The following is a 16,640-nucleotide window of genomic DNA, read 5'->3' on the forward strand; positions in this document are numbered from 1 at the left end:
AATTGTTGGCTGGGCATGGTATAATCCCAGCATTTTGGGAGGCTGAGGCAGGAGGATTGCTTGAACCCAGGAGTTCGAGACCGCCCTGGAAACATAGCAAGACCCTATCTCTACAAAAAATAAAAAATAAAAAAACTAGATGGGTATGGTGATGCATGCCTGCAGACCCAACTACTCCGGAGGCTGAAGTGGGATGATCACTTGAGCCTGGGAGTTCAAGGCTGCAGCAAGCCGCGGTCGTTCTGTTGCACTCCAGCCTGGGTGACAGAATGAGACCCTGTCCCCCTCCAAAAAAAAGAAAAGAAAAGAAAAGAAAAGTTATATAACTCAGACTATTATTTTTTAGTAGATTTTTTTTTAAAGTTTGTTTTTAAAAGGATGTTAAAGATCTTTAGTTTCTACTCTGTCATCCTTGAGCATATACTCAGTTCTAGGCCTTGTTAGCCTGACAGATTTGCCCTTTATCTGCCTGTTAAAATCTTCAGTGGATGAGGAATGAATGTCCCTCCTGGCAAGGCTATTCTGCCTAACAGTATGTAACCCATTTCTGATCCACTCTGGTACTTTCTCCATTGACTTTTCTATAAGTAGCAAGGATCTTGGGGTGTTTGAGAGTAGAGGTTAATGTGCCGTTATGTGCTATATGAAGAAACTAATTTCGGGGCAATCGGGGCCACCAGGAGCATGGCGAAGTCAGGAGCCAACTTGATCTCCCACTTCCCAGGCTCCACAAGACCTTGTGTCTCGAGCTCACTTCAGAGCTTCTTGGCTTTCGTTCCAGAGGACTTTTCTGTGCTGTCCACCTGAACCAAGAGTGTCCACCTGGCTTTGTGTTAAGGAGAGACAGTTTCTGACTGTCCTGTCACTGAGAGCAATGTACCTTTTCCACTCAATAACTTTAGCAAAAGGCATAAATTTAGAGGGAGCTAGCTAGAACAAATACAGTTTAAACTTTTAAAATGTATTCACCATCTAATTAGGAAGACATGAATAAATTTTTCTTAAATCTTTACCTTAAATTGATATTTTGAATAATCCTAGAATACATTTAGAGTGTGTTTTCTAGAAGTGTATGTATTACTATAGAGAAATAACTTTTTGGATCATTTTCATTATATGGGTAGTATCAACATCGTTCATATATATCGCTATTTGATCTTATTTACCAGTGCTAATTTAAATCACTAGAAGGTTAAAATCCTACTTAATAATCATGGTATTTGAGGAATCTGGCTACCACATAAAAATGAACATCAGGAAATACATTTGATATTTAAATTATTTTAATTGCCATAGAGCAGGTTTTGTTAAGCTTTTTCTTAAACAGCTAGATAATAAATTTTTAGGTCTTGTTGCACCTACTGGATTCTTCTTCGAGCAGCTGTAGGCAATATGTAAAACAAATTTTCACCTGTATGGTTGGGTGCAGTGGCTCACATCTGTAATACCAGCCCTTTGGGAGGCTGAGGTGGGCAGATCACTTTAGGCCAGGAGTTCAAGACCAGCCTGGGCAACATGGCAAACCCTGTCTCTATAAAAAATACAAAAATTAGTTAATTGTGATGGTACACACTTGTCGTCCCAGCTTCTCAGGAGGTGGGTGGACCACTTGAGCCTGGGCAGTCAAGGCTGCAGGGAGACGAAATTGTACCACTGCACTACAGCCTGGGGAATAGAGTGAGACCCTGTCTCACAAAACAAACAAACAAAAACCCCTAAATAAATGAATATGGTTGTGTTCACATAATACTTTATTTAAAAAACAAGTCAAGCTGGCATTGGCACATGGGCTGTAGTTTGCTGACCTTTGCCCTACAACAACAAGTATTAATATGTATTAAGTGTCCAACTCCAGTGAAGATTATGTAGCAGTTTTAAAAAGAAGCCCATTTTAATGACCTAGCACTGTGGCTCACACCCATAATCCTAGCACTTTGGAAGGCTGAAGCGGAAGGATCGTTTGAGTCCAGGAGTTCAAAACCAGCCTGGGCAACATAGAGAGACCCTGTTTCTACAAGAAATTAAATAAAAATTAAGTAAATAAAAATTTAAACAAAGAAGCCCATTTGAAAGTTTTGGTTATTTTAAAATTCATATTATTTGTTGGTACCTAATGCACTGACATAATTCAAAGTCCAGAAAGCACACAGAGAAATACCTTATCACCAGAGAAATACCTTGTCACCAACCACCCATTCCCTAGAGTCAGCCCTTATCAGTTTCTTGTATATCCTTTCAGAAACATTCTATGGCTAAACAAACAATAGCAAATGTATTTTTTCCTTTTAAAAATTTTTCGGTAAAATACACATAACATTAAAAGTTACCCTTTTTATTTTTATATTTCCCTTTTTTGAGACAGGGTCTTGCTTTGTCACCCAGGCTGGAGTGCAGAGGCACAATCACAGCTCATGGCAGCCTCCAGCTCCTGGGCTCAAGTGATTGTCCCACCTCAGCCTCCTGAGTAGCTGGGACTACATGCACACACCATCACACCTTCTAATTTCTTTAATTTTTTTTGTAGAGATGGAATCTCACTATGTTCCTCAGGCTGGTCTCAAACTCCTGGCCTCAAATGATCCTTCCTCCTGAGCCTCCCAAAGTGCTAGGATTACAGGTGTGAGCCACCCTGCCCTGCCTAAAAGTTACCATTATAACCATTTTTAAGCATACAAGTCAGTGATATTAAGTACATTCACATTGCTTTGCAACCATCTCTTTTTTGTTTAAATGCAAATGTTCGCATTTTATGTATAGTCTTGTCTTTCCTTTCCTTTCCTTTCCTTTCCTTTCCTTTCCTTTCCTTTCCTTTCCTTTCCTTTCCTTTCCTTTCCTGTCCTGTCCTGTCCTGTCCTGTCCTGTCGTGTCCTGTCCTGTCCTGTCCTGTCCTTTCTTTTCGAGACAGTTTTGCTCTTGTCGCCCAGGCTGGTGTGCAATGGCATGATCTCGGCTCACCGCAACCTCCACCTCCTGGGTTCAAGTGATTCTCCTGCCTCAGCCTTGCAAGTAGCTGGGGTTACAGGCATGCACCACCATGCTTGGCTAATTTTGTATTTTTAGTAGAGATGGGGCGTTTCACCCATTTTGGTCAGGCTGGTCTTGAACTCCCAACCTCAGGTGATCCGCCCACCTTGGCCTCCCAAAGTTCTGGGATTACAGGCGTGAGTCACCGTGCCCAGCCACATGTATAGTATTTTTAACATCTTTTTTTATTTAGCAATATGTAAGTTAAAAACCATTTTATTTTCTGCATAATGGTTGAATCATACTTTATTTTATTTTATTTTTTTGACAGAGCCTCACTCTGTCAGCCAGGCTGGAGTGCAGTGGCATGATCTCGGCTCACTGCAACCTTCCTCTCCTGGGTTCAAGTGATCCTCCTGTCTCAGCCTCCTGAGTAGCTGGGACTACAGGTGTGTACTACCACACCTGGCTAATTTTTTGTGTTTTTAGTAGAGATGAGGTCTCACCATGTTGGCCAGGGTAACCTCAGGTGACCAACTCCTGACTTCAAGAGATCCTCCTGCCTCGGCCTCCCAAAGTGCGGGGATTATAGGCAAGAGCCACTCACTGCGCCTGGCCCTTTTTTTTTTTTTTTTTAAGTTATATAAATATTTGATCCACCTGCAATTTTGCCAGGTAATTAGTGAGAACTATGGCTCCCCATTGTACTAATACCATACCTCACTGTTTGAAATACCACCTTTATTTACTTCCTTTTCTAAATGTATTTGAATCTTTTTCTGGTTCTCTCTTCCATCGATTCACCTGTCTGTATATTTGCTCATACAATTCTATTTTAACTATTGTATGTTTATAATATTTTTAAAATATCTTGTATGGCTAGTGTCTCCTTATTGCTCTTTTTTCTAGTTCCAAAGCTATTAATTTATTATTTTATTGAGACTTTTTTTTTTTTTTTTTTTTTTGAGATGGAGCCTCGCTCTGTCACCCAGGCTGGAGTGTAGTAGCGTGATCTCGGCTCACTGCAACCTCCACCTCCCAGATTCAAGAGATTCTGAACCTGCCTCAGCCTCCCAAGTAGCTGGGATTACAGGCGCCTGCCACCAAGCCTCCCTAATTTTTGTATTTTTAGTGGAGACAGGGTTTCAAAAATGTTGGCCAGGCTGGTCTTGAACTTCTGACTTCAAGTGATCCACCCGCCTCGGCCTCCCAAAGTGCTGGGATTACAGGCGTGAGCCACTGCGCCTGGCCAGGACTACATTCTTTTTATAAATTAACCCAAGGATAATTGATATCCATATGTTAACTCTTGCTGTCCAGGAACAGGGTGCACTGTACCATTGACTTACGTCTCTGTGTTCTTCAAATAGTATTTACGTTTTTTGTTTTTTAGAGAGGGCTTACATGCTTATGGTTATTCTTAGGTATTTTATCTTTTAGTTTATTATTCTCATTCATTTCTTAATTTAAAGGAATAATGTGTTTTAGTTACATGCACATGAAAAAAGTTATCATTGGCCAGGTGCGGTGGCTCACACCTATAATCCCAGCAATTTGGGAGGCTGAGGCAGGCGAATCATGAGGTGAGATCGAGAACATCCTGACTAACACAGTAAAACCCCACGTCTACTAAAAATACAAAAAATTAGCCGGGCTTGGTGGCATGCACCTATAGTCCTAGCCACTCAGGAGGCTGAGGCAGGAGAATGGCTTGAACCTGGGAGGCAGAGGTTGCAGTGAGCCAAGATTGTCCCACTGCACTCCAGCTTGGGTGACAGAGGGAGACTCCATCTCAAAAAAAAAAAGTTATTTTGAAACTGAACTGTATTTGATTCATTTTTGGTGAATCCTGGTTTTCAAAACACAAAATCATTGGTGGGATAGACTTTCATTTTTAATTGTTAGTTTGTTTTCTGCTACTGACCGCCTTTTTGTCACTTTACATTTCTTCTCTGAGCCTTAGTTTCCTCATCTGTAAATTGAAGAATCTAAAACAGATATCTAAAGCCTGTCTTCCCGCTCTGCCCACGCTGATTCTGATGTGATTAACTTCCTAGAGACCTTACATCTGCTCAGGGAAGCCCTCTTGATGCCAGGACCTAGGTGACTGCCAGTGGTTGAGGACCATCTTGAGCTCTGGATTTCTAGTCCAGAAATCCAGAATCTAGTCTGGATTTCTAGTGGCCAGGCTGGTGGGCCACCATCAAGGTCATGTCAGGAGGCTCACTGTCCACCTTCTAGGGCTAATTTGTTTGGCTGGGTAGTTAAAGGTTTAGGGTCCTGGTTTGGAATTGCTTGAAGTGCCCTGGTATCTCCTCGGGAGTTCGCCTTTCCTTTTCATTCCCTCCTCTGGACCCTTAGCTCTCAGACCTACTATCCTCAGGCTGTCCATATGTCTCCCAGTGCCACCCTCATTGTTAACTCCTTCCTTTCCCTCTCTGCCTTCTGGCCCTCTCCCCCATCCCCTCAATACTCAAGGAAGGAAGTGGAGCCTTGGGTTGAAAGAATTGGCTTAGCAACAAGCCAGGTTTACGTTCTCATCCACCTTTGCCTTTCAATAGCTGTGTGATCTTTGGTAAGGTTTAGAGAGAATAAATGCAAAGTACCAACCCATGATTACTCCAGCAGGGGTCTTGGGGAATTGGCTTGCTCATTAGTGGTTAATAGTATTAATAGTAGCTTATTACATAAACCTGTGTGCTGGGCTCTATAATAGGAGCGTTTATAAATGACCCATTGAATCTTCACAAACAGCCCTAGGAGGAGGGTAGGAATTATGTATCCCATTTTGCAAATGGGGAAAATAAAGCCCAGGAGAACTGACCTATGCAAAGTCACACAGCTAATGAGTGTCTGGGCCATAATTCCATCTCAGCTTTAAGATGTCACTCATGGGACTGAGGAACTGAATTTTTAACTTACCATGTTAATTTCAATGTAGAGCCACATGTGGCTAGTGGCTACCGTATTGGACAGTGCAGTTCCAGATGTGTGGCAGCAGCTCAGTTCCATGTTAGTCAGGAGGGAGTGCTCCTTCCTCCCCTCTCCTTCTATCCTCCCACCCCCTCCCCTCAGCAGGTGGGTCTTACTTTTGGATGGAGAACACCTTCTGAGTTTAATTTTTGTTGCTTCTTTAATTCTAACAGTGTGAAGAGTGCCAGTGCTGGCAGCATGGGGTCTGCATGGGATTACTGGAAGAAAATGTGCCCGAGAAATACACCTGTTATGTTTGCCAAGACCCTCCAGGTAGAGATTTCTGGAGTCAGGGATATAACAGTATGTAGCCTTTTCCTTGGCACAGCTGGCTGTGTATGACACATTTTAAATGTCTGTGGTCTTGAGACTCATTTCTTCAGCATCGGCTAGACTCCAACTCCTCCTCGCCTCTGTTGCTATCCTGCCTGGTGGCCAGCTGTCCTGAACGTAGCAATAAGAGCACATGTGTGAAGGGGCCCACCTAGTGGAAGGCCTGGCCTTAAGCTAGAACTATTCTTTTTCTTTAATTATGGTTTTGAAAAAATGCATGAGGTCGGGTGCAGTGGCTCATGCCTGTAATCCCAGCACTTTGGGAAGCTAAGGCTTGTGGATCAACTGAGATCAGGAGTTCGAGACCAGCCTGGCCAATGTGGTAAAACTCCGTCTCTACTAAAAATACAAAAATTAGCTGGGCATGGTGACAGGTGCCTGTAATCCCAGCTACTTGGGAGGCTGAGGCAGGAGAATCGCTTGAACCCAGGAGGTGGAGGTTGCAGTGAGCTGAGATTGTGCCATTGCACTCCAGCCTGGGCGACAAGAATGAAACTTTGTCTCAAAAAAACAAACAAACAAAAAAAAAACATGAGATCTACCCTCAACAAATTTTTAAGTGTACAATACAGTATTGTTGTTAATAACTGTAAGTATAATGTTGTACAGCAGATCTCTAGAACTTTCATCCTGTGTGATTGAAGCTCTGTAAAAAAATGTAGAAACTTCCCAAGTTTGAGTGTCATCCTTGTGTAGGGGCCATGCTAATCTTCTCTTTATTGTTCCTGTTTCAGTGTATGTGCTGCTGAAGTGGCACCTTTTCCTTTTCTTGAGGACTCATGAGGATGGGCATGTGGGCTCTGTCTTTGGCTTTTGGGGGCTGTTGGAGGGTTAGAAACCTGCCTCTGCCCCCCATGGCAACATCTGCCCTTCATCACATCACTGCCATCTTGAAGGGAGAAATGCCCTTGAGGGGAAGGAGGAAGGCATGGTTGGGTAGAGCCTGTTGCCACCCTGAGCAGTGACTTAATTACTTAGCAGGATCAGTTAGTTCCATGGCTATAGGGGTCACCTGTGGCTCTTGGTTGCTCCTTTCTAGAAGGAATGGATTGTAAATATGCAGTTCATTGTCTTAGTTTCCATGGGATGGTGACATTGTCTCCCATTATCACCTGTAAGGCTCTCCCTCAGCTCTAGTCCCCTGATTCCTTTAGAGCTAGACAATGCTTGAGAGCCTCTGCTTCCGCTACTCCTTTCTGTCTGATGAGGTGGGCCTGGTTCTCCTATACCCAGTTTTGCTTATGAGGAAGAAATTGATCCTTGAGGATACAATTGACTTTCCTCATAAAGCATATTGGAATTAGAACTAGTTTGCAGAGCCAGGTCTCTTGATTTTGTTGGTTGTCTAGGGAGGGACTGGCCATCAGTTCATTTAACAGCAATCAGGTCCCCTCTGGGCCTGAAGGCCTCTGTTGTGACACTGTCTCTTTGTACTAAATGAGTCCATAGACCTAGAAGCATCTACCTCCACTTGTCCCTTTATCCGAAGGAAATAATGTAGTCAGAAGATCTGACAGGTGAACAAACACAAATCCAGAAGGGACATGACTGGCCCAAGATCACACCACCAGCCAATGCCAGACAGGCGATGAGAACTAGTTGTCTCATATCTTTGTCTTGTAAAACAGGTAGTGCAGCTCTGAATCCTGCTGCTCTAGGCACCGCCTGCAGCAGCTGCCTCTGAGCTTCCCCCATATAATCCTGAAGGCTCCTTAGCATACCTTTTAAAAATCTTTTTTTTCCCTACCTTGTCTTTCTCTACTTTTCCTTCTTTAGAAGTCACACACACCCTCTTCATCAAATCCTGTGCACTCACTGAACTTCTGTGACTTTAATCGCCAAGACTGTGAATAGACTCTTCCTTGAACTGAGCACAGCATGTCTGGCACAGGGTCTACATGTATAGACTGACTCTGCAGTGGGTTGGACCAAAAGTTTAACAGATTCAATTTTTAAAGGCTACTTAAAAATATTTTTAACAGAATCAAGGTGTATCCCTACCATGTATATTAGTAAAGCCAGAAGTAGCTCAAAGACCTTAATAGGAATCACCTGGGTTTTTCAGGTTTTTATAGATATTGACAGTTTACAACAGTCTGGTTGAAAGCTTTTCCCTGGGACTTTGGAGCAGGTCATGTTGATAAGTCACATGTGCTTATGTTTTCAGTCCTTCCTAAGGAGTTCTGTAACAATAGGATGGCTAAAGCCATCCAGTTCCTATGTTGTTCTAATGAATGGGTAACAGGTACAGAGAAGGGAAGGGGCCTGATCATCTGTTGAGTTAGGTTGTAGATGGTACATTTGCAGGGGGCCTCAAGGCATCTTTCCATTGATTTGATAAGTCCATTCAAGATGCCTTTTGCCAGGCACTGGGGATACAACCATGAACAAGATCGTTCCTACTCTTTTGGCTCTTAGCCGGGTTGGGAGCCAGAAACAGAAGTTAAAACAAGTTCAGTAAACAAGACTGTATAAGGTAGTGATGAATGCCATGATGGGAAAATTGATAAGATGACTATGAGGCACAGAGGATGCTCTCAATTTTGGGAAGTAGCAGAAGGCCACACTCCTGGGCAACATGGCAACACCCCATCAAGAAAAAAAAAAGAGAGAGAGAGAGAGAAAGAGAGAAAGAAAGATTAGCCAGGCATGGTGGTGCACACTGGTAGTCCCAAATACTTGGGAGGCTGAGGTGGGAAGATCACCTGAGCCCAGGGAGGTTGAAGGTGCAGTGAGCCATGATCATGCCTAACTAAACTAACTGTAGCCTGGACAACAGAGTGAGACCCTGTCAACAAAAATGGAAAAAAAATAAAAGCCTTCCTGAGGAGGTGGTAAGGAGCCAACCCTGCAAAGGCTTGGGGAATAGTGCTGCAGACAGAAGGGATGCGCAAGTGAAGGTCTTGAGGCTGCAAAGAGTTTGATGTGTTTCAGAAACTGAAATGAGGCCAGTGTAAGGGTATGGAGGGGAAGGCAGGAAGGAACTGGGTCCTGTGGGCCTCAGTAAGCCAGAGTTAGAGAGTTAGGGCTTTGGGTATTCTCCTTTGAGCAGCAGGAGGCAATGGAAGGTTTTAAGTAGGGGAGAGAATATTATGATTTAAATTTAGAGATAATCCAGGTGCCCAGCTCACCTCTGGCCAGTTCCAGGAAATCAGGAAGTACATGCCTTATTCACTACCTTGTCCCCACTACCTAATAGAGAGCCCAGCATATTGTGCCAAGAAAAGGTACACTGGATGAATCAATGAACAAAATGAATATACTAATCTATTCTTCCAGTAGTTGGTACGGTAATTGTATGATAGTGATGAAACGGCCTGGGTTTCCTTCAGGCCATGTTTTAACCCTCTTGTTGTCACTGCTGTAGGTCAGAGGCCTGGCTTCAAGTACTGGTATGACAAGCAGTGGCTGAGCAGGGGACATATGCATGGCCTGGCATTTCTAGAAGAGAACTACTCCCATCAGAATGCCAAGAAGATCGTGGCCACCCACCAGCTTCTTGGTGATGTGCAGAGAGTGATTGAGGTTCTGCATGGCCTGCAGCTCAAGATGAGCATCTTGCAGTAAGTGTGGCACCTGCGGTGTTGGGATCAGTCTGGTTTGGCATGGTCTGGGGGCTGGGTCAATCTGAGAAATTGGAAAGCTACCAAAGCAATCAAATCATAAAACTGACTTTGAGACATTTACTAAAAATTACCAATTATGCGATAAACATTCTTTAAAAAAAAAACTTTATTGAGTAATATCTTACATATAATTAAGTTCATCCATTTTAAGAATTCATTGAATTTTGACATTGTATGCAGCCATGAAGCCACCATCAGAATCAAGACATGGTGTGTGTATTTTGATTTGTTTTTTGTTTTGGTGTACAGTTCTGAGTTTTTGTTTTTGTTTTTTTAAATGGAGTCTTGCTCTGTCACCCACGCTGGAGTGCAGTGGCAAGATCTCAGCTCACTGCAGCCTCCACCTCCTGGGTTCAAGCGATTCTCCCACTTCAGCCTCCTGAGTAGTTGAGACTACAGGCACCTGCCACCACGCCTGGCTAGTTTTTTGTATTTTCTGTAGAGATGGGGTTTTACCATGTTGGTCAGGCTAGTCTTGAACTCCTGACCTCAAGTGATCCACCCACCTCGGGCTCCCAAAGTGCTGGGATTACAGGCATGAGCCACTGCACCTGGCTGAGTTATTTGTTTTTAATTGCTGCACGATATACATAATATAAAATTTACCATCTTAACCTTTTTTTTTTTTTTTGAGACAGTGTCTCGCTCTGTTGCCCAGGCTGGAGTGCAGTGGTGCGATCTCGGCTCACTGCAACTTCCGCCTCCCAGATTCAAGTGATTCTCCTGCCTCAGCCTCCTGAGTAACTGGAACTACAGTTGCATACCACCACACCCGGCTAATTTTTGTATTTTTAGTAGAGACAGGGTTTCACCATGTTGGCCAGGCTGGTCTTGAACTCCTGACCTCAGGTGATTCGCCCACCTCGGTCTCCCAAAGTTCTGGGATTCCAGGTGTGAGCCACTGCACCCAGCCCCATGTTAACCATTTTTAAGTGTACAGTTGCACAGTTGTCATTCACGTTGCTTTACAACCAGTCTCTAAAACCCTTGTGAAATTGAAGTTCTATACCCTTTAGCAACAGCTGTCCATTTCCCTTTCCCCAAAGCCCCTGGCAACCACTATCCTACTTTCTGCCTCTCTGAATTTGACTTCTCTAGAGACCTCATGTAAGTGGAGTCATATAGTGTTTGTCTTTTTGTGACTAGCTTATTTCACTTAGAATAGTGTCCTCAAAGTTCTTCCATGTTATAGCATATGTAAGAATTTCTTCCTGAGTAATAACTCATTTTATGTGTATGCCATATTTTGTTTATCCCTTTCATGCTAAATATTCCTTTTCTTTTTTTAATGACATGGGGTCTTGCTTTATTTCCCAGACTGGAGTGCAGTGGCTACTCACAGGGACGATCATCTGCAGCCTCAAACTCCTGGGCTCAAGCAACTCAGCTCATTCTTTTTTTTTTTTTTCTGAGACGGAGCCTTGCTCTGTCACCCAGGCTGGAGTGCAGTGGCGTGATCTTGGCTCACTGCAACCTCCACCTCCCGGATTCAAGCGATTCTCCCACCTCAGTCTCCTGGGTAGCTGAGATTACAAGTGCCTGCCACCATGCCCGGCTAATTTTTGTATTTTAAGTAGAGACGGGGTTTCACCATGTTGGCCAGGTGACCTCAAGTGATCCGCCCATCTTGGCCTCTCTAAGTGCTGAGATTACAGGCATGAGCCACCGTGCCCAGGCTTGCCTCAGCTCATTCTAAACGTTCTTGACTGGTAAAGAAGGTAAAATTGAAAAAGCTGCTAGAACAGATATTGTTGGCAGGCCTCTTCTCTAGCACAGTGGTTGCTCAGTAAAAATGTCTCTTGGTGGTTTGCTGATAGAGAAAAGCTTTAAACCTTTGGAGCTGGCCTTCTGGCTTTTAGTGGCCAAAGAATGAAATTTAGTGTAAATTTCCTCCTGTGGTTGCATTCTATATGTCAGATGACCCAATTTCATGTAAGCTGTGATAAACACATGTGGCTTTTATTGGGGTCTGTTGGCTTTTTGTTGTTGTTGTTGTTGTTGAGACAGAGTCTCACTCAGTCACCCAGGTTGGAAGGCTGTGGCATGATCTTGGCTCACTACTACCTCCACCCCCTGGGTTCAAGCGATTCTTCTGCCTCAAACTCCCAAGTAGCTGGGATTACAGGCACATGCCACCACGCCTGGCTAATTTTTGTATTTTTAGTAGAGATGGGGTTTCACCATGTTGGCCAGGCTGGTCCTGAACTCCTGGCCTCAAGTGATCCGCCCACCTCAGCCTCCCAAAGTGCTGGGATTACAGGCATGAGCCACTGCGTCCGGCCGGTCTCTTGGCTTTTATAACCTACCCTACTTTACCCCATACAGCATCAGGGCCTTGAGTGGGGTAGTGCCTCTTCCATGGTTTCCATGGGTAGAGCCTGGACTAGAATCCAAATCCAGGCTCTGTCAGGTACTTTTCTAACTGTCTCTCTCTGTGATACTGCATGACCTTGTGAGCTTTCTTTTGGTTTTAGTATAGTCTGTGTCAGGGACTGCTTTTATTTAAGTTGTAAACAGTGACAGACTAGGGCCATGAGTGAGTTAAGACTTGATAGGCCACTCCTGGATAGGATTTCCTTTGTGCTGGTTAGTCCTAGAGGAGGCCTGGTGTCAGGCAGGGTGGAGCATCAGGGCCCTGAGATGGCGAGATGGGAATCTGCTTCCTCTTGTGCTCTCTGAAACACAGAGTCCTGGCTTCAAGATGTGCGTGACAAAGGTGGTTGAGGAGGGAATGTTCAACAAGGGTCTGCGTTGGTTTGGGTAAAAGCTGAGCTGCTATAACAAGGACCCCCCAAATAGAGGCTGAAACGAAACAAGTTTCTTTCTCATATAAATGAATGGTTCAAGGCTAGGCAGGGATCTAGGCTAGGTAAGTGGCCTTTCTCCAGGATTCCATCTGTGGGGTTGGGAACTTTGTTTCCTTCTGTCTTACGGCTCCAGCATTCTCTTAGGGTTTCCCTTATCTGCATGGTCTTAGGTTCCTTTTGTCTTATTGTTCTGGTATTCTTTTGGGATTACTCCATTTGCATAGTTGAAGCAGTTTCACCTGCACCTCAGCCTGCCCCAGTCCCCAGGAGGGGGAAAAGAGAAAAAGAAGAGGGAGGGCAAATAGTTTCTTGGACAGGCCTAATGGCAGGGCAGGCTAGGCAGGTGGCCACAGGCCTGCTTATACTTAGGAGTAGGGGTGGGGGTGGGGATAAAAGGAAAAGGAGAAGTTGGATGCTGGGGCAATTAGCAGTTGCTGTGACAGAATCTGTTGAGGTGAACTGAATCAAATGACAGCCCTAAATAGGATGTCAGAGACTAACTATTTCCTCACATTTCATAAAATAGGAAAACTTAACCCCATATAAACCAAATGAGTTTATTTTTAATGAGATGGCAGCAATTAAATGAAGTAGGTGGATGGTGGTCCACGTGAGTGCCTGGGAAACCTTGGGCTACTCCTGATTGTAAACTTTGCTGTATTTCTTTTAAAAAATGTGGTGTTTTTAAAATTAATTAATTAATTAATTTATTTATTTATTTTTCTTGACTCTGTCGCCCAGGCTGGAGTGCAGTGGCCAGATCTCAGCTCACTGCAAGCTCTGCCTCCCAGGTTTATGCCATTCTCCTGCCTCAGGCTCTCGAGTAGCTGGGACTACAGGCGCCCACCACCTCGCCCGGCTAGTTTTTTGTATTTTTTAGTAGAGACGGGGTTTCACTGTGTTAGCCAGGATGGTCTCGATCTCCTGACCTTGTGATCCACCCGTCTCGGCCTCCCAAAGTGCTGGGATTACAGGCTTGAGCCACCGCGCCCGGCCCTTTTTTTTTTTTTTTTTTTTTTTTTTTAAAGAGATGGGGTCTTGCTGTGTGTTGCCCAGGCTGGTCAAGTGATCTACCTGCCTTGCCCTCTCAATGTGCTGGGGTTATAGGTGTGAGCCACTGTGTCTGGCTCATATTTCTTTTATTTTTATTATTTTCTTTTCAACAGTCTTAATAGGGCTGAACTTTTTAAAAATAATAGTTGTTATCCTCCCACCTTAGCTTCCTGAGTAGCTGGGCCTACAGGCGCCTGCATTTCTTTTCATTTGAGGGTTCTGTCAGATGCTGTTCTCTTTTTTCCTTACTGAAATGTCAGTGTTCCTGGCCTTGGCCCATATTCTGGAGGCTTGCCCCTTCTTTTTTTGTTTTTGAGACAAGGATCTCACTCTGTCACCCAGGCTGGAGTTCAGTGGTATGATCTCGGCTCACTGAAACTTCTGCCTCCCTAGTTCAAGTGATTCTTATGCCTCAGCCTCTCCAGTAGCTGGGATTATAGGCATATACCACCGCGCCTGGCTAGTTTTCATATTTTTAGTAGAGACTGGGTTTTGCCATGTTGCCCAGGCTGGTCTCGAACTCCTGGGCTCAAGTGCTTTGCCTGCCTCAGCCTCCTAAAGCCCTGGGATTACAGGTGTGAGCCACTGCGCCCAGCCCCTTGTCCCTTCTGAATCCTTATCTAGATCCTCCATCTTTATAGAAATGACTTTGTTTGTAGTAGAATTAAATCTGTCTTCTAGCAATTCAGAAGAGGGCATAGGAAGATCTTGGTACTTATTATGAATGGAGAAAAGATCCTGGGAAAGGGGAAGGTGGCCCCAGTGTGTCTCTGTATTAATAGATGGTCTCCATTGTCACGGGCTCTGGGCTTTTATTCTCAGAAATAATGTTCCCCAGTGACCCGGTGAATTTGTTTTCAAAGACAAACAATAAAACTGGGACTAACTTCAGAGCATCTGTCACCATAAAAAACATGGCCTGGATGGCTGTGCTTACCTTTTTCATGATTGGCAGGGCTTACAAGGAAATAGCAGGGTCATGCTTGTGAGGAGTAGCACTTTCAGATCCCAGCTGGAATGGTGAAAATTGTAGGTGGGAGGAAGCAAAGACTTTAATGGATTTTTTAATAAAGAGCAGGTCTGTACTCTGGCTCATGTGTTCCATGTTAACAGGTAGTGAACCTGAAAGTTAACGATGACTCCCATCAAGCAATTGTGATTTCAGTGGTATGTCTGGGTCCTGAGTAGGTTCCTGGGACAGGCTGATAACCTGTCTGGAGGTGTCCCAAGCAATTGATGCCAATTGTTTCCCCCTCTTCCTCAGTGGCTAGCAGTGGTATGGGATTGCTGGAGTAGGAGAGCTGAGATGGGATAGTTGTAGGCCCTTGGGAGCAGAATTTTAGTTCTGTAACATCACTCTGTGCCTTCATGTATATGGCCACTTCCACTTTCACAGGAAGGTACAGGAAGGCATCCACAACATTTTATGTGCACATACATGGAAGCACAGCTTTCAGTAGATGCTCACAGGAGTCTGTGGCCCTAAAAAGGGTAAGAATCCCTGTTCTTTTCTTCAATAACAAACTTTTTTCTTTGGAATGGTGAAAACAAAGTTTCAGAATAATTTTTAGAAGCTTTATCATTAATGGCCTATACATAAATGACAGTTGATTTTATTTTTGTAACCCCTGGGTAATCATTGCATTTTTGTAATTGAATGCCATTACATGCTGGGATCATTGTGACTATTTATTAATAAGTTAAGCTTATTTTTAGTAAGTCACATTTGAAGAGCACTTTAGGCCACCATTAATTCACTTAATTGTTATGAAACTCAGTGGTTGATGGTGTTGGCAAAGAGAGTCAAATTCTGTAAAATACTTGAAGAGATTTATTCTGAGCCAAATATGAGGACCTTGACTTGTGAGACAGCCTCAGGAGGTCCTGAGAACATGAGCCCAAGGTGGTCAGGCTACATACAGGCTACATACATTTTAGGGAGACATAAGACATCAATACATATAAGAAGTACATTGATTGGGTCCAGAAAGGCAGGACAACTTGAGGGGTGGGTGGGCTTCCAGGTCATAGGTAGATTCAAAGATTTTCTGATTGGCAATTGATTGAAAGAGTTAAGTTATTATCTAAAGAGTTAAGTTATTATCTAAAGGCCTGTCACCAGGTGCAGTGGCTCATGCCTTTGGGCTCCCAGAACTTTGGGAGACTGAGGTGGATGGATCACCTGAGGTCGGGAGTTCGAGACCAACATGGAGAAACCACATCTCTACTAAAAATACAAAATTAGTTGGGTATGGTGGCGCATGCCTGTAATCCCAGCTACTTGGGAGGCTGAGGCAGGAGAATTGCTTGAACCTGGAGGCAGAGGTTGCAGTGAGCTGAGATTGCACCATTGCACTCCAGCCTGGGCTACAAGAGCGAAATTCTGTCAAAAAAAAAGAAGAAAGAAAGAGAGAGAGATAGAAAAGGAAAGAAGGAAGGAAAAAGAAGAAAGAAGGAAAGAAGGAAGGAAGGAAGGAAAGAAGGAAGGAAGGAAGAAAGAAAGTGAAGGAAGGGGAGGGAAGGGAGAAAGAGAAAAGGAAGGGAAGGAGGAAGAGAAAGGGAAGGGAAGGGAGGAAGAGAAAAGGAAGGGAAGGGAGGAAGAGAAAAGGAAGGGAAGGGAGGAAGAGAAAAGGAAGGGAAGAAAGGAAAAGGAAAGGAAGGAAGAGAAAAGAAAGGGAAGGAAGAGAAATGGAAGGAAAGGAAGGAAGAAAGAGGCCGGGCGCAGTGGCTCATGCCTGTAATCCCAGCACTTTGGGAGGCCGAGGCGGGCGGATCACAAGGTCAGGAGATCGAGACCATGGTGAAACCCCGTCTCTACTAAAAATAGAAAAAATTAGCCGGGCGCAGTGGCGGGCGCCTGTAGTCCCAACTACTCGGGAGGCTG

General features: G+C 44.1%; 1 protein-coding gene and 1 non-coding gene across 6 annotated transcripts in view; one reads left to right on the forward strand and one right to left on the reverse strand.

Annotated features, from left to right (window-relative positions):
• Nucleotides 1-16,640, forward strand: part of PHF20 (PHD finger protein 20) — a 188,225-nt gene that overhangs the window by 150,317 nt on the left and 21,268 nt on the right. For all 5 annotated transcript variants that reach the window (XM_037995037.2, XM_073009320.1, XM_037995040.2 and 2 more), the window contains 2 exons: nucleotides 6,111-6,210; nucleotides 9,638-9,833. In XM_037995037.2, coding sequence (XP_037850965.2) covers nucleotides 6,111-6,210; nucleotides 9,638-9,833 — 296 coding nt within the window. The remainder of the gene's footprint in view (nucleotides 1-6,110; nucleotides 6,211-9,637; nucleotides 9,834-16,640) is intronic.
• Nucleotides 6,922-7,027, reverse strand: LOC119622642 (U6 spliceosomal RNA). The gene has a single exon (XR_005239248.1). It is a non-coding gene; the product is annotated as a U6 spliceosomal RNA (small nuclear RNA).

This window comes from Chlorocebus sabaeus, chromosome 2 (genome assembly GCF_047675955.1).
Source record: "Chlorocebus sabaeus isolate Y175 chromosome 2, mChlSab1.0.hap1, whole genome shotgun sequence".
In the NCBI taxonomy this organism is placed as follows: domain Eukaryota; kingdom Metazoa; phylum Chordata; class Mammalia; order Primates; family Cercopithecidae; genus Chlorocebus; species Chlorocebus sabaeus.